General features: G+C 38.1%; 3 protein-coding genes across 4 annotated transcripts; 1 reads left to right on the forward strand and 2 right to left on the reverse strand.

The window, feature by feature from the left end:
• The first annotated feature begins 1,863 nt into the window (after window positions 1–1,863).
• On the forward strand, window positions 1,864–13,468 carry LOC109178250 (pentatricopeptide repeat-containing protein At3g46610-like). 2 transcript variants are annotated; one of them, XM_019327870.1, is made up of 3 exons: window positions 1,864–2,554; window positions 11,581–13,192; window positions 13,313–13,468. In XM_019327870.1, the coding sequence occupies exons 1-3, from the start codon at window positions 2,012–2,014 to the stop codon at window positions 13,333–13,335; spliced, it is 2,178 nt and encodes a 725-aa protein (XP_019183415.1). In that variant the 5' UTR covers window positions 1,864–2,011; the 3' UTR covers window positions 13,336–13,468. The 2 variants fall into 2 exon arrangements, with proteins under 2 accessions (XP_019183415.1, XP_019183414.1); XM_019327869.1 differs by lacking the exon at window positions 13,313–13,468 and having other exon boundaries at window positions 11,581–13,247.
• Window positions 13,469–13,640: 172 nt separating this feature from the next.
• On the reverse strand, window positions 13,641–16,232 carry LOC109178253 (very-long-chain 3-oxoacyl-CoA reductase 1-like). Its single transcript, XM_019327873.1, has 3 exons — window positions 15,422–16,232; window positions 14,513–14,582; window positions 13,641–14,089 (listed from the first exon to the last, which is right to left on the reverse strand). Exons 1-3 carry the CDS (start codon window positions 16,057–16,059, stop codon window positions 13,835–13,837), a joined length of 963 nt encoding a protein of 320 aa, XP_019183418.1. The 5' UTR covers window positions 16,060–16,232; the 3' UTR covers window positions 13,641–13,834.
• Window positions 16,233–18,763: 2,531 nt separating this feature from the next.
• Window positions 18,764–21,449, reverse strand: LOC109178252 (very-long-chain 3-oxoacyl-CoA reductase 1-like). Its single transcript, XM_019327872.1, has 3 exons — window positions 20,727–21,449; window positions 19,411–19,480; window positions 18,764–19,069 (listed from the first exon to the last, which is right to left on the reverse strand). Exons 1-3 carry the CDS (start codon window positions 21,362–21,364, stop codon window positions 18,767–18,769), a joined length of 1,011 nt encoding a protein of 336 aa, XP_019183417.1. The 5' UTR covers window positions 21,365–21,449; the 3' UTR covers window positions 18,764–18,766.
• Between the last annotated feature and the right edge of the window lie 2,911 nt (window positions 21,450–24,360).

The raw sequence follows: 24,360 nt of genomic DNA on the forward strand, positions 1-24,360 counted from the left end.
AACAAAAATGAACAAATTCAACAACAAAGGCAGAATAGGAAGCAACAAAAAATAAAACCCTAAACAAACTCAAACGGATTTTGAAAGAATTTTTTTTTTGAAACTAGCCAGTAAATTGGCCAGAACCACCACCACCAGTAAATTGGCCCCAACCGCCACAGTAAACCCCAAAACAAAACCCACACCTCAACAACCCCCCACACCAAACTACCCCCAAAACCACACCACACCGCGAACCACACACCCACGACCCAAAAACCACCACCAACAAAAACCCTAGGTACCAAATCCGGGCAAAAAACCCCAATACCTGCACCCCAACCCACAAAAACCAGCGCCTACGAGCCAGCAAACACCAAAATCACCCCGGTTATACCCAAAAAATGCAGAAAAACACAACCCCCCCCCCCCCCCCAAAAAAAAAAAAAAGCACAAAAGACAAACTAACTAACCTCGACCGACAACCGATGGACCCCGCCTCTTCACTGTGCCGAGGTCCCCCGATAACCATGGCTACGTGGAATTGAAGAACAGAGAAGCAAAGCCGTGGAAGAAACGCGTGATGCGGTGAAAGCCGACACCTCCTACGCACGAAGATAAAAGAAACGACAGAATAGAAGGAAATCCCAACGTCGCGTGAAATTACATACTAAAATCTGTGTAGGATTTAATCACTAGTAAAATACCAAACCTACCCCCCTTAACATAAAAACCCATTAAATTAAAGAATTCACCACGCGGGAATCATAGCCATCAAAATGCAAGATCTGATGACCCAGATTAGTCCACATGTTTGTACTTTAAGAGGTGTTTTCACCTGAATGTAATTCTATATATATATAAAGAAGATAAAGATATAAAGATGTTACATTATGTGTATTATCTTTTCAAAAAACAGTATGTGTATTTTGTTATAAAATTATGTACATTTTTTAAACGACACAGAAAAATAGAATTCTCAAAAAAAATAATTCAAAACGACGTCTGCACCAAGGCGCACAATGCAATGCACGCCCTGGTGCACGATATAAATTGCATATAACAGCTCGTTTAAGTTGAAATTGGGATTAAGATTGGATTATTGGAATTATTAATCAGGAAGAAGGAACCCTTGGGAGGCAAATTATGCTGTGCATCCGTATGCACCATGCATGGTGCATACGGATGCAAAAACGACGTCGTTTTAATAAAACGCGCATCTCCCCTTAAAAAAAAATCAGTTTCGATTCCCAGCAACAACATATGAACTAAAATTCCATAATCGATGAACTATAATTCCATAATTGGACTATAGTTCCATAATCGATGAACTATAATTCCATAATCTAATCTATGAGCTAAAGATTCCAGAATGAATGAACTAAAATTCCATAATCTATAAACTAAAATTTCAGAATCGATGAACTACAATTCCATAATCGATGAACTATAATTCCATAATCAATGAACTATAATTCCACAATCTATGAACTAAAATTCCAGAATGAATGAACAATATAATGTTGTAGCTGGGAATCGAACCTGAATTGTTTTTAAAGGAGAGACGCGCGTTTTTTAATAAAACGACGTCGTTTTGACATCCGTATGCACCATGCATGTTGCATACGGATGCACAGCATAACGATTGCCCTTGGGAGGTAAAGTTATTGATGGATTCATCTTATGGGTCATCATAAATGAAACTCAGGCCCATTAATGATCTGGTATAGACCCACAACGGCACATTATTGCCTTCTTCTTCCAACGGCGTCGTTACACCGGAATTACCAATACTCGTCCCAGGTAACAGCTAAGCACATTTGAATGGCTAGGATAAGGCCAGAATAGTATCAGCGAATCAGCATGCTTAAACCACCACACCAGCAAAAAAGCTCCAAACTATAACCCCTTTCTGCTCTTCAGAGCTATGAATTCATCTGTTTTGAAGCTAGAATTTTGAGGTGGGAGTATGTATTCTGTGTTCTTAGCTGTAGAATCAGCTCTGGGTTGAGTTTCTGTGCTCATATTAATAATGCAAGCTTTTGGTGTTTGGCCTCTGAAAAGTGATTCTTGGAAGGGATTTGAGCTGGGTTTTTGTTCTAATTCAATTTCAAGAAGTGGGGTGGTTGAAAGATTTGATCTTGCTGGAAGTAGTGGTTTCAGGACTACTTGTCTTAGTCCACAGATTAGTGGGTCTAGATGGAAATCATGGTCTGAACATTCCTTTCCCAGATTTCATCTCTTCTGCAATCCAAGAAAAAATGGCAGTTTTGGCTCATTTTCAGCATTAGCCTTAGTGTCAAAGGAGCAGACATCTGTGTGTGGCACTCTGGAGAAAGATTCACTGCCACTGAATCAAGTTTCTGAGAAAATTCAGAATGAAGATTTTGGTGGTTGTCTGCAGCTGGAGGGAATAAGAAATGTGGGGTCGTCTCGCGAAGAAGGCGATGGAAGCAATTCAGTTCGAGGCGAAGATAACCAGGAAGATATTAGGGGGAAAAGACATGGTAGGATTGATGTTAAAGCACTGGCAAAGAGCCTTCACAGTGCCAAGAATGCAGATGATGTAGAAGAGATTCTAATACAAACATAACTTAAAAGAATTAAGTCAGAACTTGGTTATAACTCAAAAACTAAAAATACAATTTGATTATAACTCAAAAACTAAAAATGCAAATTTTGTGTATAGCATATATACATTGACCGTGCATAAAATCTTTGAAAGTATTAAAGTTGAAATACACTCATTCCACGCCAATGAAATACAACTTCTTCGCCGTCAAATTTAACCATGGACGCCACCCAACCCGTCAATCCCCCGACGGAACCCGCCTCCGTCAATGACGTCGTCGCTTCCAATCCCACAACCGAAATTCCGCCGCCGTCATTGGCCTCCGTCACCGCCACTGCCACAAAGCGGAAGAACATAAAGAACAAGTGGAGGCCGGTGACTCCGGAGCTCCCCGACCCGCATTCGCCGACGGCATCATCTTCTTCGGCTTGTTTGAGTGCGACGTCGTTTGCTGGTTCGAAGCAACGAGGGTTTAGGGTCTTGAACGGTCGCCGGAACCCTAGAGCGCTTACTGGGGCCGCCATGCATATGGCTGGCGATGTTGATGCCGTCGCTCTCCATCTTGGCATTTCTATTGCAGCTGTATTTGCTCAGGTATACGCAGTTATGAAATATGTACTGTAATACTTATGATCAGTAGTTTATGCTACTCCGTACATTGAAAAGTATCGGCTTTTAGGGTAAAGTTTGAAATTTTGGTTTTGAAAAATTTCATGTTACTTATGATTAGTAGTTTATGTTACTCCGTACATTGAAAAGTATCGGCTTTTAGGGAAAAGTTTGAAATTTTGGTTTTGAAAATTTTCATCTTGAGTATTGAGGTATGAGATGGTTGGAAGTTATGAAGGAAAACATGAAAATTAAGGTGTAAAGAAATTGTTCCAAAGATGTAATCATGAGAAAGCTAGAGACATTCATGTTTAGGGTTTAGTGATTGAATTATGAAGACAAACTAGTAGTAATTATAATGAGTCCTGGAAATCATTTTCCAAGTTTCCATTGTTTGGATGTGCCTGAAAAATCAAGTCAACGGAGTTTGACTTTGGAAAATAGGCTTGTTTTTGGAGGAAAATGACTTCCCTTTTTTGGGAAGTCATTTTCCAACTTTTACATCAACATCATACCACCACCACCTCACTACCACAATCACCACCACCTCACTACCACAATCACCACCACTACTGCAGCCGCCACCACCACTATACCACTGCCACCACCGCCACCATACTACCACCATCACACCACCACTACCACCACCAACACCATACCACCGCAATCACTACCACCGCCAACACCATCAACACCATACCACTGCAACCATCGTCGCCGCCACCACCACCACCATTACACCACCACTACCGCCGCCACCACCACCACCATACCACCACAACCGTCGTCGCCACCACCGCAACTACAGTCGCCGCCACCACCGCCACCACCACACCACCACCATCACACTACCGCCGCCGCCACCACGACTATAACACCGCAACTACTACCACCGCAAGCGCCGCCACCACCACCACCATACCACCGCAACCACACCACCACCACCACCACTGCCACCACCGTCATACCACCACCAGTTGTTATTATTATTATTATTATTATTATTATTATTATTATTATTATTATTATTATTATTATTATTATAACAAATAACACCACTACCACTACACCACCACCACCACCATAATATTTTTGATATATTATTAGTTATTTTTATTATATTTAAAATTATTATTATATTATTATATATTATACATGTTGTAATATTCTAAATAAAATAATTAAAATGATTTTTTTTTTGAAAGCAAATAATTAAAATGATTAATTATACAATTCTACTCATTTTTCAGAAAATGAACCAAACACACAAAAACAGTTTTTCAAAATGCAACCAAACACGGGAAAAGAAAAATATTTTCTGGAAAATGACTCATTTTCCAGAAGTCATTTTCCTGCTTTCCAAACGGACACTTTTCTGTAGCTCGTTTGGTTCGCTGGAAAATATTTGAAGGGAAATGGAATTCAAATTCCATGGAAAACAAATTACCAGGAAAATAGATTCCATTGTTTGGTTAGTGGAAAAGAAATTACTGGGAATATGAATTCCATTGTTTGGTTGGGTTTGGAATGGTAAGGAATTATGAATATAAAGACTAATATGTCCTTAACAATAATTTATACATGTGTAGTTAATAAATTTTGATGAGGGCAAAATAGTCTAATATTACTATATTTTCTTCCCAACTCATTTGGAAAACAAAATACCAATGTTTAGATAGGATTTTCTTTTCCTTCACCTTTAGGAAGTCAAATTCCCATGGAAAAGATTTTTCATCCTACCAAACAAGGTAAAACAACATTTTCCTACATTTCATGGAAAATCTTTTCCATGGAATTTGATTTCCATCCAACCAAACACCTTAAAGTGAAAGCTAGCATCCAAATGTAGATTCTTGATTGATCTGGGTTGTTTCCCTTAAATTATTTGTGTTGAGATTAACAAGAACAAAAAAAATAATAATGGCAAAAAGGGTAAAGAAGACAAAATTTACGTGGTTCGACAAAATGCCTACATCCACGGGAGTGAAACGATTCTCTTATTCATAGTGATGGTGATAGTGGTGACACCACCTATAGGGATACAACCAATATATTTATAGGCATCTAATCCTTATACAATAGGTCTACTCGTTTCACTCCTACTCCTAGTATGAGACAAACACTTATTCCTAATCCATATATGAGACAAACTCAACAATCTCCACCTTGGCGAATATGTTCTTTAGGAGAAAAGATAACTCAACAAATCTCCACCTTGACGAATATGCTCTTTAGGAGAAAAGACTTATCTCACCATCTCCACCTTCACATATATGCCCTTTAGGAGAAAAGACTTCTCCACCTTCGCAAATATGTCCTTTAGGAGAAAAAAGATAACTCAACAAATCTCCACCTTAGCAAATATGTCCCTTAGGAGAAAAGACTTATCTCACCATCTCCACCTTCACAATTACGCCCCTTAGGAGAAAAAAAAAAAACTTATCTCACATATACACATGGGTAGAAACAACCATGATTATCCCAACTAGCCGGCCATATGCACCACTCAGCATCAAACGTTTTCCAGCATGTACACGAACCGCTTTGTTCCAAGCCATTCGCCCCTCAGCCGTCGACCTGTTATACCGTCGCGACTCATGCTAACTGCCCCGTTCAGTTGACTTCTTGCATCCGGCCCATACCAGGTCCATATCCCCTCCTGGTATCCACGCTGCCCCAACACAACAGCGTCCCTGCAAAGTCACACTAAACCCGTGTGCCTTGCCCAATGCTCCGCTAACCAGCAATTACCACTGGCCAGCAACACGCACAACGCAACATCAAACGTTTCCCAGTGCATGTTCACGAACTTCTTCGTCGTCCCGAGAAGTCCTCCCATACCAGCCGTGACTTATGCCAAGCCCAACCCATGCTAGTGCCATATTGGTCCATACTGAGCCCATATAAGCCCATACCGATACCAGCCGTGACTCATGACAAGCCCGACCCATACCAAGTCCGCGACCCCTCCTGGTATCTACACTGCCCAACACCACAGTGCCCCTCACCACATTCTCATCTAGCATCTAGAAACGCCCAACAAGTCCAAACAATGTTCGAACTTGTTACTAGTTACCGCTAGAACATCACCTTCACTATAATAAGATTCATTAGCATGTACCACGTCCGTAGCTTTCTGCTTCTTCAACTCCTTCCAATCAGCCTCTTCCAGATCAGATGGCTTTTCCGCCTTCAAAGTTTTTAGAAGGCCTTGTTGTGCCAACAAATCTTTTACCCTAGATTGCCATAACCTAAAATTCTCTGTACCATCAAACTTTGATACCTCGAATTTTGTATTTGAACGGACCATCTCAACAGTGCTCTGATACCAATTTGTTGAAATTAACAAGAACAAGAAAAATAATAATGGCATAAAGGGTAAAGAAGACAAGATTTACGTGGTTCGGCAAAGTGCCTACATCCACGGGAGCGAAACAATTCTCTTATTCATAGTGATGGTGATAGTGGTGACACAACCTATAGGGATACAACCAATATATTTATAGGCATCTAATCCTTATACAATAGGTCTACTCGTTTCACTCCTACTCCTAGTATGAGACAAACACTTATTCCTAATCCATATATGAGACAAACTCAACAATTTGCCTGCCGTTTCTGTAATTTTTATCCTATGAGCTCATTGAAATGTCTTTGGGTATTATATGGAGGTTCAATGTCACTAGACCTATAAATGTCTTGTTCTTTGACCACTATTGAACTTGCAAGTTTCTTAACTTTTTACCAAGATGATATTACACTTGAGTCCGCAGATAACATTGTATTGGAGATGTTATTACAGTTAATACACCTAGAAATCTTACCGTATAAGATTTCATGTTGCCATTGATTATGGGATCGGAAAATTGTATTTGATTATTCTTTTCATTTTAGCACTTCCATTTCAAGACCTGAAAGTTCAACTTTCTGTGAGATTCGTGCTGGTTAACTCTGATACCATTTGATTCTTTAAATAAATTGTCAACTTATTCACCACTGTCATCCTATACTAGATAGGATTTTATCTATTTCACTCTGGTTAATTTTTTTTTTTTTTTTTTGTCAATGGTCTTTGCCTCTTTTAGGTATTGGAAAGGAAAGATGCAGCTATGTCAGTGGATCATCTCTCTAAGGTATATTCTCTCTAGGATAATTCTTACATGAATATTCATCAGTGTGAATATGCATGTTAGTACTGTTGCAATGGATGAGTCACAGTTTGATGATGTATAACCATTGTTCTTTTTCTTCTCAGATTTGCAGTTTGGCTGTTCGGGAATCTTTGGCTAATGTGAGAGATTAACATCTTCAGCTAATTCTTGTGGTCATATAATAGATACTCTTTTATCAGAATTCCCATCTATTTTTAGTCTAGAATTTTATACTCTAATATAATGTGTTTCTTGTATTGATACAGGCTTTTGGGGATGAGTTTGAGTCTTTTGTGAGGAACTTTGAGAAATCATTTAGAAGTACATTGATGAGTCTGAGATTAGTGAATGAGTCTTGTATGAAGAATGTGGTAGAGCACCAAAAAGCTGCAAACCGAGGAACTTGTATCTCAAAGGTGAATTTGCATTTTAAGGATGAATTAGAAGATGAAGTAAATGAAAATATGTTGGTGGAATCAATGAATCACCAGCTTACCCTTCATGACACGTCTTACTCTTCTGCAATTACTAATACCAAACATAGCACATTAGAAATGGGTGTTGTGGAGCACGCTAGATCTAATGATCTTAAGACATTTGAGATTGGTCTTATGATCAAAAAGTTGCAACTTAAAGAAAAAGAGCTAGCTGTTAACTCTCAAGCTAATATTTTGGAGAGATGGAAATTATGTTTGGGTGTATCTACGGCATCCTTCAAAGCCGAGAAGATTAAGAATGAATTAGAAGATGCAAAACATACTGAGCTGCTCAAATCCTGTATTGACTGTCTTGTTGCTGGTCTTTTCATTATGGTGGGGTGCCTTGGATATGGAACATATGTGTATTCTTTCAAAAGAATTACTGAAGCTACTAATGCCTGCACAACTGTAAGGAATATATACTTCATTCTCGATTCTGTTCATTTTATGATTCTAGCATTTTCCATACGTTCACTACTGGAAATTATTGAATTTCCGACCACCTGAAAGTGATCTTAAATCAAGTTGAAAGCAAAAAGTGGTCGGAACAAGGCTTTCAACTTGATTTAAGATCACTTTCAGATGGTCGAAAATTTCAGAATTTCCAGTAGTGGTTGCTATGCGCTATGCTAATAAAATATGTTTTCTTAGGAATCTATGCCTTGGTGGATGCCAAAGTCGATGCGATTTGTGAATTATGGACTGCAGACTCTGAGTTGTAAAGTTCAAATTGTATTTCGGATGGTATTTGGTGTACTAATGATCGTGGTAGTTGCTTATTTGCTTATTCGGCGTTCAGCTACTTCACATCACGCAATGCCAGTAACTTTCATACTGTTATTATTAGGAGCAGTGTGTGGTGTTGCTGGAAAGCTTTGCGTGGATACACTGGGAGGCAGTGGATCTCATTGGCTATTGTATTGGGAGGCTTTATGCTTATTGCATTTCTTTTCAAACTTCTGTGTTTCAAGTTTGTGTATTATTCTGGTCGGGCCTGTCACTGCACCAGAAAAGACCAGGATTATATTTCCGTACTGGATGAGGAGAGTTGTCTTCTACTCCACAATGCTCCTTCTCCCACTGCTCTGCGGTTTGATACCTTTCGCTGGCCCCTGGGAATGGAAACATCACTTTCTGGGGCTTCAGAAGAGTAAAACCCTTCATTCATAAATCATAATCATGGAAGAACTAAGTATGAAGAAGTTTATCTTCTTTGTGGTATGCATGTAAGTATATTAATTAAGCCTAGCTAGCTAGCTGCCTGCCTTAGTGTCAACCTTGTTCTGAGTTGATGGATTTTCAAGAATCAAGTTGAGTTGTAAAGTTTTATAAATTATTATTTTGGAACAAGCATCTTGCTCTTATGACCACTTAACTTTGGGTTGTTAATTATTATATTATTATTATTATTGGATACGATGTGGTGTCTTAGTGCTTTAGATATAAGTTATGCTTTACCCACTCAATCACTTACTTATTTTTAGACATGTTCATTTATTTAGTTACCACCAAGGGAGTGTTTGGTTTAGGTCATCTTAGATTACCTAGGTAATCTGAGTTTGGTCCAACCATGTTACTTTGTTTAGTTATTAATTATTATTTAAAATAGAGTACTAATTATGCCAACTTTGATTGGGATGAGGTTCGAATCTAAGATCTTTTTAATGAAATCAATGAGTAAGTTAACGGTGAAATAACAGAAGTTAACGAAAAAGTTAAAGTTAACCGATAAATTAAAAAATTTGACCATTCATTTGATTAAAAAATTTGACCGTCATTTTTTCTACCCAGGAAAAATTAAAAACTGATCTCTGAGCTATTCATTTGATTAAAAAATTTGACCGTCATTTTTTAGTATAGTAGAGTTTCTGTGTGTTATGTATCAATGTATAATGTTAAATTATGTGTATTCAGTTATAAGTTTCTGTGTATTCTGTTATGAGTTTATGTGTATTCAAAATAAATGATTTTTTTTTTTAACAATGTACCAAAACGACGATATTTTGGGTAGGACAAGACGCACAATGCATTGTGCACACTGGTGCCGATATAACGACTGGTATAACAAGGCAAATTATGCTATGCGCACGTGCGCACCTTGCAAGGTGCGCACGGCGCTAAAACGGCGTCGTTTTCCGTGAAAACGACGCTGTTTTAATTAAAAAAAAAAATTGTTCGAAACGCCGTTAACGGCGTTAACGGCATATTCGTTATGAAATTATGAATATACAGTTATGACATTATGAATGTACAATTATAGAATTATGAATGTATAGTTATGGAATTATGAACTTACAATTATGAACATAGAGCTTCGAAAATTATGAATGTTCGGTATGGAATTATGAATATACAGTATGGAATTATGAATGTACAGTTATGGAATTATGAATGTACTGTTATAGAATTATGAATGTACAGTTATGGAATTATGAATGTACTGTTATAGAATTATGAATGTACAGTTATGGAATTATGAATGTACAGTTATGAAATTATGAACATAGAACTCTGACATTATGAACTTACAATTATGAACATAGAGCTTCGAAAATTATGAATTTACAGTTATTGAATTATGAATGTACAGTTACAGAATTATGAATGTACAGTTATAGAATTATGAATGTACAGTTATGGAATTATGAATGTACAGTTATGAAATTATGAACACAAAGCTGTGAATATATGCTCCTATAACGAAGCGGTCTGAAATTAAATTTAAAAAAAAAAAAAAAAAAAAAAAAAAAAAAAAAAAAAAGAAGATAACGTGCGCATGAAGCACGCTGGGCACGAGCCCACAGCATAACTATCCGTATAACAACTCGTTTAAGTTGAAATTGGGCTTTGGATTGGATTATTGGAATTGTTAATCCAGGAAGAAGGAACCCTTGGGAGGTAAAGTTATAAGATTATGGATTTATCTTCAAATTGAAGCTCAGGCCCATTAATGATCTGGTATAGACCCACAACGGCCTTCTTCTTCCAACGGCGTCGTTTCACCAGAATTTCCAATACTCTCGTCGCAGGTAACAGCTAAGCACATTTGAATGGCTAGGATAAGGCCAGAATAGTATCAGCGAATCAGCATGCTTAAACCACCAGCAAAAAAGCACCAAACTATAACCCCTTTCTGCTTTTCAGACCTATGAATTCATCTGTTTTGAAGCTAGAATTTTGAGGTGGGAGTATGTATTCTGTGTTCTTAGCTGTAGAATCAGCTCTGGGTTGAATTGCAGTGCTCATAATAATGCAAGCTTTTGGTGTTTGGCCTCTGAAAAGTGATTCTTGGAAGGGATTTGAGCTGGGTTTTTGTTCTAATTCAATTTCAAGAAGTGGGGTGGTTGAAAGATTTGATCTTGCTGGAAGTAGTGGTTTCAGGACTTGTCTTAGGCCACAAATTTGTGGGTCTAGATGGAAATCATTGTCTGAACATTCCTTTCCCAGATTTCATTTCTTCTGCAATCCAAGAAAAAATGGCAGTTTTGGCTCATTTTCAGCATTAGCCTTAGTGTCAGAGGAGCAGACATCTGTGTGTGGCACTCTGGAGAAAGATTCACTGTCACTGAATCAAGTTTCTGAGAAAATTCAGAATGAAGATTTTGGTGGTTGTCTGCAGCTGGAAGGAATAAGAAATGTGGGATTGTCTCGCGAAGAAGGCGATGGAAGCAATTCAGTTCGAGGCGAAGATAACCAGGAAGATATTAGGGGGAAAAGACATGGTAGGATTGATGTTAAAGCACTGGCAAAGAGCCTGCACAGTGCCAAGAATGCAGATGATGTGGAAGAGATTCTAAGGGACAAGGGAGAGCTTCCACTTCAAGTGTGTTCATCTATGATTAGAGGTTTTGGCAAAGATAACAAGCTAGATTCTGCAATGGCTCTTGTGGATTGGCTGAGGAGAAGGAGCAAAGATTCTTCTGGTTCTATTCATCCAAACCTCTTCATTTACAACAGTCTCTTGGGGGCTGCAAAGGAGGCTGAAAAGTATGATGTTGTTGAGAAAGTAATGGAGGATATGGTGTTGGATGGGATTAACCCTAATGTTGTTACATATAATATTCTCATGAGTGCATATATACAACAAGGTCAGGAGCTCGAAGCGCTGAATCTTTTCGAGGAGATATCGAGGAATGGTTTGTCTCCGAGCCCTGCATCCTACTCCACAGCCTTGTTTGCTTACCGGAGGCTTGAAGATGGCGTCGGGGCTGTGAAATTCTTTGTAGAGATCAGAGACAAGTATGGAAAGGATGGAGACGAGAACTGGGAGGCCGAGTTTTCGAAGCTCGAGAATTTCACGATTCGAATATGCTACCAGGTGATGAGGCAGTGGCTAACGAAGCCCGAGAATTTAAGCATCAATGTGTTGAGGCTGCTGACAGAAATGGACAAGTCCGGGCTCGTGCCTGGGCGGGCAGAATACGAACGCCTCGTGTGGGCTTGTACCCGCGAAGAACATTATGTTGTTGCCAAAGAATTGTATGAGAGGATAAGAGAAAGAAGCTCTGAGATTAGCCTATCTGTCTGTAACCATGTGATTTGGCTAATGGGGAAGGCTAAGAAATGGTGGGCAGCTCTCGAAATATACGAAGATCTGTTGGAAAACGGGCCAAAACCGAATAACATGTCTTATGAACTGATAGTTTCTCATTTCAACGTTCTACTCGGGGCAGCTAGAAAACGAGGGATATGGCGATGGGGCGTTAGGCTGCTCGAAAAGATGGAAGAGAAAGGACTCAAACCGGGTAGCCGGGAATGGAATGCTGTCCTTATTGCTTGTTCCAAGGCTTCAGAAACATCTGCTGCCATAGAGATCTTCAAGAGAATGGTGGAACGAGGCGAGAAGCCAACAATCATCTCCTATGGTGCGTTGCTCAGTGCTCTCGAGAAAGGGAAACTATACAACGAGGCACTGCAGGTATGGAAACACATGCTTAAACTGGGCGTGGAACCAAATCTTTACGCCTATACTATCATGGCTTCACTTTACACTTCTCAAGGCAAATTCGATGCTGTTAATTCTACACTCCTGGAAATGAAAACCCGTGGGATTGAGCCAACGGTCGTCACATTCAACGCAATTATCAGTGGATGTGCGAGGAACGAGATGGGAAGTGCAGCATACGAATGGTTTCAGCACATGAAAGCTCTAAACATAGCCCCGAATGAGGTTACCTATGAAACGATGATCGTGGCACTTGCAGAAGATGGCAAGCCGAGGCTATCTTATGAGTTGTACACGAGGGCGCAAAATGAGGATATGGTTCTGTCTGCAAAGGCTTACGATGCTGTCATCCGTTCTGCACAGCTGCATCGAGCTACTATCGATGTTAGCACGCTTGGTCCCCGACCACCAGAGAAGCCGAAAAAAAAGGTGCAAACTAGAAACTCTTTGCCACAACTCTGTAATACAGATGATGTCTCACCGTAGAGTTTGGAATTGCTTTCTTAATATAATCATCCATACAACATAGCAAGAATAGGGAGAAACACCCGACAGTCGCAGTGTGGAAATTCACCATTCTGTATAGGTGGTTCCTTGTAGGCACTAAGCACGCCCTCTGACCTAGAGGGCTATTGAGTCATCGTGATTTACCAACAATTCTGTCGAGTAAGATGTATCAGTGTAGGGGCCAGTGTTGCAAAAATCGCGCCTAGGTGCCAGGCGGTCGGCCTCCTAGGCGCTCTAGGCGGTCCCCAGACACCTAGAGGGCGCCTAGCGATTTTTTCAACATTGGTAGGGGCCCTCGGAGGGAGGGAGAAGCAAACAAGCAGTAATGCAGTATCATAACTGATTTCTCCAATCACATTTTTGAAACAAAAACAAAATTAAATTAAACATCCCCTTACAAAAGGCACTAAAGTCATCAGCCAAACTTAGAAATTATTTAGAGGAAGAAGAAGGGTACATAAGGCAAATAAAGCTATAACAAAGGAAGTCCTACCACCTCAAATTGCAGTTTCAGATAACATGGAAATCATTCATAGTATAAATGAAACTGAAAATAACAGCGAAACAATGGGATGGGCAAGACTAGTGGCTCCTATTCGGTCTTCCTCGAGTCCTTGAGCTGCCCTCGCTTTCTGATTCCGAGGCAAAACTTCAGACGCCAAGCATCAACTGCTGACTCGGGCAATGAATAGAGCAAGCCCCATAGAAGCGAATGGGGCCAATATGGCGTGCACCTAGGTTCATAACCTATCCAACGCAAGGCAGCCCGAGCATAACCATCAGTTGATGGAACAAAGAACGAAGATCTCCGGATTGATGCCATTTTCGTTGCAACATATAAGGGTACCTACAGACAGAAACCTGATAAGAGTGCTAGAACAAGAAATCCTGATATGTGCTCATAAACTCCCACCCGGCAAAACAGCAGTTTTGAATTACCAAGATTATTGTGATTAGTCAGATCCAGAAAAACTATAAAGTCAAGTTTAAGCATCAAAGAACTCTGCTCTGATCAGTGTTTAAGTTACCATTAACCAAGTTAAAATGATTTTTACTGATCACACATCAAAGTTGGAACCACGCATTGAATTCGACTACCCTACCGTAACTAAATCGAATACAATACTGTATTTTCCCTGGATGGACTCTCCAGTATTAACACAATGATCAGCTTTGAAGCTCAATTTCTCTAAATGCATAAGCTAAGGTAAGAACAAAGTATATAATAAAACCAGTGAACTAAACATGTGAGTATGGGGTCAATGGATACCTGACATTGCACATCAATCCCACTTTTCTTGTACTCCACATAAAGGCATCTTGAAAATTGATCAATGTATCTGAAAGTAAAATCATGAACATTAGTCCAATGTAATTCAGAATAGCAGTACTCAAAATCTCATAAATGCCTATTATGAATTGCAAGAAGCAAGACAGCCAACTAGCTCAATGCTGATTGCTTGCCCACAAAAGGCGAACCCAGGGTCCCCACAGAATAGGGGAGGGTAAAATGTCTCAACGGTCCATTAGATGGGAGGACTATTCCTGGCTCCACAAGGAGCCCATCATATCAGGTGTAACTCCCATACTGCGGCTTTCAAGATCTATCCTTTGTATTTCCCACAAATCTATCGCTAGGAACCAACTAAGCTGCCTGAACGGACAACTAGCTCAATGCTAAATGATCAACTTGCAGCAAATTCACTATATAGGAATAAGATAAATTGATCTCCAAGTTGCCTGCATGACAGCTCAGTTGGTCACAGGGGTGAAGTTTGGGAAGAATGACTAGGGATCGAGCAGCAGTGTGAGAGCAACCTCTCAAACTGAGGGGACTCCTTTTGCCCAGCAAGCAAAAGTCTAGTGTCTGTGTTCAGCTGAGTTACCATGATTTACATCCTCCCAAATGCTCGTCCCAAATGCTCGGTAGGGGGCTAGGGTTTGGTAAGAATCCTCACCAATAAAAGAGAAATATAAAGATTTTGCACCAAAACATAGAAAGTTTCAATTTTTGCAAATGGCAATCAAATCAGTAGGAAGCAGAAGTAAAGAACTTTAAGCAACAAAAGATGTGAAGTGTGAAAGATTATAAGGTTGACGGAGAAACTATCCATAGACTTGAAGGAAAGGGAAAGCATATGAATGAAGAGTATAGTTCTAAAGATTGCATTTAGCTTACGCTTTAGTGGCGGCATAGACAGAATAAAGGGGATCTGAAGGGATAACAATGGCGGCGCCGGAGCCAATATTGACGATAGCTCCTTTCTTCCTCTGAATCATCCCCGGTAAAACCGCCTGAGTAACCTTAGTAGTCCCTTCCACATTGACTTTAATCAGATCAGCCAAAAGCTTATCATCCACCTCATGAAAAAACCTCGCGTACGGATAAGAAACGCCGACGTTGTTAATCAAAACTCCGACATCTATCCCCTCAATCGCCTCCCGGATTCTCCGAACGCCGTCGTCCAAATCGCCGGAGAAATCCACCACCACACTCTTGATTTGGGTCTGCCCGTACTTGGCCTTTATCGAATCGGAAACATCTTTCAGCTTCTCCGGGTTCCGCCCCACAAGAACTAAATTCAGCCCTTTCCGAGCTAACTGAAACGCAAACCCTTTTCCGATACCGTCGGTCGGCCCCGTCACCAGCGCCCATGACCCGTATTTCTTGAGATTCTTCCCCGGGCGGAGGAAATTGACGTGGACCCATTTGAGAACGGTTACAGACAAGGCGAGAAGCTTCAAGAATCCGAGAGCTAGTAGCACGAGAAGCCATGGCGGCTGAGATTTGAGCTGTTCATAGACACAGGCCTCCATGGTCGAAGTGAAAGAGTACACGGCAACTGAGCAAACTCAGAGCTTTCTACACGGTTAAGAATGGAGGTTTGGAGCAGCTCTGACTTCTGAGCTGTTTATAGCTTCAGAGAGCAGTTGAAAATGGTGGGTTTAGCTTTGAATATATGAGAGGGTTAGGAGAAAACAGTTGGGCATGCCGAATTGATTAATACGCCATATCTAGCTTCAATTTTTTGAATGAAAAATGTTAATTGTGAAAAAAAATATATATATATGTTCAATTGTAATATAAAAATTCAATGCCGAAGCTCAAACCGACAACTTCCCATATGAAAATTTAACTTTGTACCATTAAATCACAAGGTCTTAACAATTAATATTATCTGTTAATACATATGTCCTCTGGAATGAAAAAATCAATCTGGTCAACACTTTGCTCCTTAATTTAGTAGGTCCGATGTGAACGGTTCCACAGTTAATGCCAACTCAGGACACCTCGTGATCCGATAAAAAAAATATTATTTGTTAATAAACGTATAAATATTTTGATAAATGGTACAATGATTTAACATATTTTTAGAATTTATTTTGAGAACTATTAACTCTGTTACAACCTATATATTGAAGCACAAATATTGATAGAACAATATTTGCAGTCTTTAAATTATTAAAACAAATGAAAGGAGTAGTATTTTTGTGTTCCTTAATTTTATCAATTATTGAACAAAAATATTAAACAGATACTACATTGTAATAGAGTTGATACTATTCAATAATCACTCTTATCAAGACCCTCTAGATCATATTTGTTGCACAAAAATAATGAACGGATAGTACCTTGTAATAGAATTGATAATACTCGAAAATCACTCTTTCCAATATCCTTTTAATCCCTTATATAATTACAAGTTGTTATATAAAAACAAAATTTATTCAACACGAATAATAATTGTTGATTTTCTCATTACCTAAATAAATAAATAAAATAATAAATATCATAACTTGTATCAATGGACTTAAATGTGTAGGCATTGGTAGGTGGGAAGGTAGTTCCAATTAAATTCATTGCCACCACAACTTGGATTGTTAAGGACGCAATCAATTGATTGGGAAATGCAAAATACATTTGCAAATATTATGCTCATGAATCGGAACATTTCGGTCTAATCAATCTAATCCATAATAATCTTTTTATTACGATTTAATTTATATCCAGCTTTTATATAATTAATTAACAAGTTACAAGTTATTATATATGAACAGATTTTACTTAATGCATATGTTTGATAGTTAATTATTATAATTTCCGTTATTATATAGACAACAAATATGGTTTTGAAGTCCAGATTTAGGTTGCCAGCAGAGAGCATTGAGACTTGAGAGTTCCTTAATTGTCTACAGGAAAAAGAGGTTGTTGAGCTGCATGTTCAAGTAGGTCAACTGAAAAATGGAGTTTGAATAATCAAAATTTAAAATTTGATTCGATTTATAAAAAAAAAAAAATTAAAACTCAAACTTAATTGAGATCTGTCTAATTTTTATTAGCTTGACTTAAATTAATAGGCTCAATAAAATAGTGATATCAAGTGAGTCGTGTTATATTAGGACAACCCAAACTAATATTTTATGATCTACAAAGTTTGTTAATTGGATTACATTATCAACAGTTGCACAAGGAACTCACGTTCATATAATTTTTTTAAAGAGAATTATCCCCGGTCCTATTTAAATTACATATAAGAGAAGTAATTTGTACTATAAATACTCTATGCTACGTGTAATGAATTTGACTGGAAAAATGTTAGTAAATATCAAATTCGTGACGTTTTTATACGAGAATATAATCATGTTCCAGTCGCACTATCACACCTTTCGGTGCACTAATATATATTATTGTTTGTTTCTTTTATGTGTTATGTTAGAGTTAGTTGAAATGGTGATGCGTGTAGTATGAAACTTCCATGCATATATGTATGAGCCTATGAGGTATGGAACTCTCAGTCTCTCATGTAGTATGTGGTGATGATGTATTTGGTATGTACAATTCTTTGACTATGAGATATGTACAAATTAAACAAACTTATTCTTTTTTTTTCCTAGTAAGGTATATTTTATTTTATTTTATTGATTTTTTTGTTGGTTAATACCAAAGAAAATAAGGAATAAAATTTATTAACAAAAGGTCAGGTCCGAAGACAATACATTACAAATGAACGGGGAGGGTGGTTAAACCATTCTCTATAACCAAATAAAGAAAGGGGTTTCAATCTCTAACTAACAAATTGGTAGTCTTCATTGATCGTTTAGCAAAAAAGATAAACATTATTTAGAAAAATAGGAAGTAAATCTTTGACATCAAGTAATAAGAGCTTTTATTTTTCGGTAAAAAAGTGCACCATCAATTCAAAATTTCACATGAAAGCGCCATCTTAAAATTACTTCACGATGAATAATAAAGTTCTTCCGTATTTAGACACCATGCACACAACCATTGCTGAATTTGTCCAAGGAAAATGATAAGTATATATTCCAATTAAGTAAAACCTCTTGTTACATATCTGTATTTTATTGGACGAAGAAAAAGAACTTATATAAGTAAAAAGGATCATTTTTTAATCAATCAAAACACGGAGTTATGTAAACCAAAAGTTTAAAATAAAGTAAAAAGTACCTTGCATGCATAGTCAAACATAGTCAATGTAATATTCATAAAATGATAAGTATTTGTTCATTCAAGTGGTACTATTTTTTGAGATTGCATCATCAGTTCCTTCTTCTTCCTGGAATCCTTGAGCTTTCCCTTCTTTCTGATTCCCAGGCAATCCCTGAGTCGCCAGGCATCAACTGCAGACTCGGGTAAGAAATAGAGCAAAGCCCATTGCAGAGAATGGGGCCAATATGGGGTGCACCTTGCTTCATAACCTATCCACCTCAATGCTGCCTCCGCGTAGTCATCTGTTGATGCAATGAAGAATGATGATGATGATTTTCTGATTGTTGATATCATTTTGGTTGCCACATATAATGGTACCTGCAAAATACAACGAAAATCTGGGCAGCTACTATTTGATATGGATAAACCAGCTCAAACCAAAAAGACTAATAAACAATTTTTATTAAAAATTGAACTCGAAATCTTGTGTTTCTCAAACTACATGGAGTAATAGTTTGGCTAACTTGACTGGCATGGCCTGGGTTGCCCCTAGCTAGGTGGTACATTCTTACATACATATATATGTGTGTGGATTGTATATGGCAAATTATTTGTTTTCGGTGAGATTTCAAGTTTTAATCTTGTTGGCTTCAAGTTATGAGTGTTTGTGTATGTATGGCTCTAGAGGTTTTGAGGTGGGAGTAGGGAGCAATACATACTTGACATTGCACATCAATCCCACTTTTGCCGTACTCCAAATAAAGGCATCTTGAGAATTGATGAATGTATCTGAAAATAAAATCAAGAAATAGTTTAGTTGCAGAGATGACGGGACGGCAAATAAAAGATGGCATGAAATCAAAGTGGTGATGTAGGATAATTCTAGTCAAGTTAGTTAATAAGTCTATTAATTTTCTTTGTTTGAATTGATCAACTGTAAACAACTTAGGTCCTTTTTTTGTCAATTAAGGCTACAAAGCTAGATTTACTATGCATATACTCTAAATAGTGGCTAGGATTTCCCTCATCAATAAAAAATAATAATAATAAAAAATAAAAAAATTGTCAAATGCAGCCCTCAACTTTATACAAAAAGTCGCCAAAAAATTTGTGATCAGTAATAGCAAGTCATTAGGTTCCCGTGATGTTCCGACCATGCATCTCCGATCCAGGACAAAAACTCATGAGTCACAAATGGTTGTCGGTTACCTCACGAGTTGCTCGTCGTCAGTTTTAACTTTTAATCCCCGGAACTAGTTGAAATGCCACATGAACTCTAATGACATACTATTACAGATTATTACTGATTTTTAAGTTTTGATGTGCAAAAATACCTGATAGTACTAATTTCTGGTTGTACTCGTAGAACAGGATGTGTACCGTGTGTATATGAAATGAATTATGAAATGAATGTAGAGTGTGTATGAACATTCAATGAGTTCTTTAATTTGTATGCCTTCTAGAGAGATGAAGGAGGATCTTGTAGAGAGGGGGTGGAAAGGGCCAAAAGACCCCTAACTTGAAGGGCAAAATGCCCTTTTATAGGCACAAGAAGATGACGGGTTTGACCCGTCATCTTTGACCTTGACCCGTGCACCGAGACCCGAACCGTTTGACTCCGACCCAAGCAGGAGCACAGATCGTACGGGAAATCTGAATTCGGGGTATATTCTTCATCAATACCATATTGATGTGGTACCAAAGACCTTGTGGTTTACTGGTACCAAGTTGCTTCCCTATGTGGGAGGTGGTGAGTTCCCGCCTAGGTGGAGGTGATTATGGTGACATTTGATGTAGTAGCTTGTATATGTGAGTATCCCCTTTCCTTATGATTAAAAAAAACATATTGATGTGGTTAATTATAATTTATAAAAGTTTAAGAGACTAATTGAATTTTTAGGACCATTTTTTTCAAGGAAAACAAAAAGAAAATGAAAAAAAAAAAAAAAAAAAAAAAAAGGGAGACGTAAATGGATGCATGAAGGAAGAGTGATATAACAATGCTCTATAGAGTGTGTATACACAGGTAGCTTACGCTTTGGTGGCGGCATAAACGGCATGAAGGGGAGCTGAAGGGATGGCAATGGCGGAACCGGAGCCAATATTGACAATCGCCCCTCTCTTCCGCCGGAGCATCCCCGGCAAAACCGCCTGAGTAACCTTAGTAGTCCCTCCCACGTTCACTTTAATCACATCGCCCAACAGCTTATCATCCACCTCGTGGAAAAACCTCGCGTACGGATAAGAAACACCCACGTTGTTAATCAACACTCCGACGTCAAGCCCCTCGATCGCCTCTCGGATTCTCCGAACCCCGTCGTCCAAGTCTCCGGAAAAATCCACCACCACACTCTTCACCTGGATCTGCCCATACTTGGCCTTTATCCCACCGGAAACGTCTCTCAGCTTCTCCGGATTCCGGCCCACCAGAACTATGTTCAGCCCCTTACGAGCTAACTGGAAAGCAAAGGCTTTTCCGATGCCGTCGGTAGCTCCGGTTACCAGCGCCCAGGAGCCGTAATTCTTCAGATTCTTTGCCGGCCGGAGAAAGTTGGCACGGACCCATTTCAGAATGATTAGTGAAAAGGCGACAAGTTTGAAAATGCCCAGAGCTAGAAGTAGAAGAAGCCATGGCGGTTGAGATTTGAGGTGTTCATAGAAACCGGTTTCCATGGCCGTCCAAGTACTGAAGAAAGTGTACCCAGCGGACTCTGTTGTTTTCTACACAGATATAGAAACGGCAGGGAGTGTGGTTCAGATCTAAATTAATTAAGCTCATCAATAGATCGAGTTATAGAGCTTAGATAATCTTTGAAAGTTAATTAGTTAGTTTAGCTTTTAATAGGAAAGGGCCATATTCCAACTTATATCTTATTTGTTTCGTTTATGTGGTGTGTGTAAAGTTAGGTGAAATGGTAACTTGTGTAGTTGTGTAGCAATTAGTAATATTAAAGTCTCAAAGTGGACAAAATACACTCGCATTTCTCATCGAACAAATACAGTATTTCATTGGTTACATATTTCAAACGCTCTTAATTAACCCCTTCCTTCATAGAGCCTGTGTATTGTAAGTGATCCGAACCTGCCTGGAGCGACCCTCCCATAGAGGCAAGTGAAGCGGAAACGGACATGGCCATAACATATAAAGATTGTAGCCTTAGAGTCTACATAAGGTGCTTTCACAATGGCAAGGTTGGACCGTGTGAAGAACTTGACTGGACTCGTTGAATGGTATGGCAAGAATGCTCATCTCTGGGAGCTGGTTCACCTTGTTGTGGTTGGTGGTGATCGGAGGAAGGAGTAGAAAGGCTTGGAAGAGCAAGCAAGGTTAACCAGTTTGGTTGGCGTGAGTGACCATGCACTATTGTCTCTTAAGAGAGGTCGGGAATTCAACACTTTCTCCTTAATTGGGCTGGTCCCGTGCGATTGGGGATTAGTCTGAGTATGGTACGAGCTTAAAGGTGTCTCCTATAGTTAGGACCACCATGGTCCAAAAACGGCTGCCTTTACATATTAACGGAGCCCCTTTTTGTGTGTCTCTTAATTATAAAATGAAATTACAGTGTATCTAAAATGAAACTATCTCACATATTATTTTTATATTATCAAATGAAACTGTAATTGAATTGAAATGAAACTACAGTGTATATAAAATGAAACTGAATAACAGTTTCACATATTTGAGTGTATAATGTCGAATGAAACTGTAGTTATATCGAAATGGAACTGTAGTCGTGTTGAAATGAAACTGTAGTGTATATAAAATGAAACTGAATATGTTATACAAACAAAGCTACTTTATGCGGAATGGGTGCCGTTTGTTTTCATTAAAAGAAACGGTGTCATTTTTTACCATGATCCGCAATGCTTTGTGGACCGCGATCCACTGTATAATTTGTCGGACACCTCGTGATCAGGAAAGAAAAAAAACTCACATGTTAATGTCTTTGGTATGGACATTTCTTTGACTATATATGTTATAGGTAAGTTGTATAGTTAGCATTCACTCTTCATTACTTTACACACATCGACCACATAACCATTACTAAAATTGTCATATAGTACGCATCACACAATCATGAAACACATAAACTTTATTTTATTAGAGAATGAAAAAAAAAAAAATGACATTTTGTATTTAGGATACCTCGAGAGAAGGTACAAAATAAAATAAGTTTTGGAAGTTAATTTGTAAGGATGTTGACTTGTTAATAAAAGGTTAGTCTTAGTTTTTAGATTCAAACTAAGAACATTAATATGTAACTTTCATGAAAAGTCAAATTTGAGATCTTTTTATCTCAAAAAACTATTTGATACAAAATGTACCGGAAGATCAAAGAGACAAAATCAATACCTGGGATAGTTTATAATTGAAATCAAATCTAAAAAAAAAAAATTATAATTATAATTATAATTAGAACAAATTGCACTTTTGGTCCTGTGAGTATTAGGATACTCACAATTTGAGTACGTGACTTTCAAAACTCCCAATTTAAACCTTTAACTATGCAAAAATTGACAAATTTAGTCCTCCGGGCCAAATTGCCGGCCAATTTTGGCCGAAAAAACATAAATTGGTTCGAATTTATTTGTGTTGAGGGCAAAATCGTCATTTCACTCCCTTCTTCTTCATTCTCCCTTTCTTCTTCGTTCTTCTTCTTCTTTTTCTTCTTCGTTCTTCTTCTTCTTTCTTTCTTCTTCTTTGCTGCTTCTTTAATCTATTACTTGTAGCTTTTGTTATCATTAATAATTTATTTTGAATTTCTAAATTGTTAAAGTAGAATCACGACAGAAGTGAAATGAAGAATGTGAATTTACGACAAAAGAAAAAATAAATTCGAAGAAGAAGAAGAAGAATGTTAAAGTAGAATCACGACAAAAGCAGCAAAGAAGAAGAAAGAAAGAAGAAGAAGAACGAAGAAGAAAGGGAGAATGAAGAAGAAGGGAGTGAAATGACGATTTTGCCCTCAACACAAATAAATTCGAACCAATTTATGTTTTTCTGGCCAAAATTGGCCGGCAATTTGGCCCGGAGGACCAAATCTGTCAATTTTTGCATAGTTAAAGGTCTAAATTGAGAGTTTTGAAAGTCACGTACTCAAATTGTCAGTACCCTAATACTCACAGGACCAAAAGTGCAATTTGTTCTTATAATTATTTTTAAAATAAAATGCTGACAAACATTAAACTTACTTGTGAGAGCATATACCAATTCTGCCATGAAACCTCTTAAGAATAGAGGGAGATGGGTGTAAAATGACACGATATGCCCTAAAGTAACTCCAAAGTTCATTCTCGATATACCAGCCACCAAAATACGTTCACAAGATACGAGATCTCCAGATGATGCAGCGAGGGGAACTGGAGTTACATCCACAACTGGATTCTCCAGACTGACCTCCGTAACAAATTAAAATAAAAAAACAGTCTCACATGTTACAAATTTATGTATAATAGCCGGAGACTATAGACTAATTATAGAGAGGTAAAAAAAATAATATTAAAAATTAAATTAAAACAAATACAAGTATTATCAGAGCAGTTTAATTCCTAACAAGTGGTATCATAGCGGTTTAAAACAAATAAAAATGACAATATATATATATATATATATATATATATATATATAATTATTTTAATTCTCATTTCAGAGTTTATATATATTGAGA

This window comes from Ipomoea nil, unplaced genomic scaffold (genome assembly GCF_001879475.1).
Source record: "Ipomoea nil cultivar Tokyo-kokei standard unplaced genomic scaffold, Asagao_1.1 scaffold0813, whole genome shotgun sequence".
NCBI classification, from domain to species: domain Eukaryota; kingdom Viridiplantae; phylum Streptophyta; class Magnoliopsida; order Solanales; family Convolvulaceae; genus Ipomoea; species Ipomoea nil.

Coding starts and splice junctions, on each gene's coding strand:
- LOC109178250 (XM_019327869.1), top strand. CDS start 2,012: ATGCAAGCTTTTGGTGTTTGGCCTCTGAAAAGTGATTCTTGGAAGGGA. Junction 2,555..11,580: donor ATGCAGATGATGTAGAAGAG/ATTCTAATACAA, acceptor GATGTGGAAGAG/ATTCTAAGGGACAAGGGAGA.
- LOC109178252 (XM_019327872.1), bottom strand. CDS start 21,364: ATGGAAACCGGTTTCTATGAACACCTCAAATCTCAACCGCCATGGCTT. Junction 19,481..20,726: donor GTTTATGCCGCCACCAAAGC/GTAAGCTACCTG, acceptor TTTTATTTTCAG/ATACATTCATCAATTCTCAA. Junction 19,070..19,410: donor GGATTGATGTGCAATGTCAA/GTATGTATTGCT, acceptor TGTATTTTGCAG/GTACCATTATATGTGGCAAC.
- LOC109178253 (XM_019327873.1), bottom strand. CDS start 16,059: ATGGAGGCCTGTGTCTATGAACAGCTCAAATCTCAGCCGCCATGGCTT. Junction 14,583..15,421: donor GTCTATGCCGCCACTAAAGC/GTAAGCTAAATG, acceptor TTTTACTTTCAG/ATACATTGATCAATTTTCAA. Junction 14,090..14,512: donor GGATTGATGTGCAATGTCAG/GTATCCATTGAC, acceptor TTCTGTCTGTAG/GTACCCTTATATGTTGCAAC.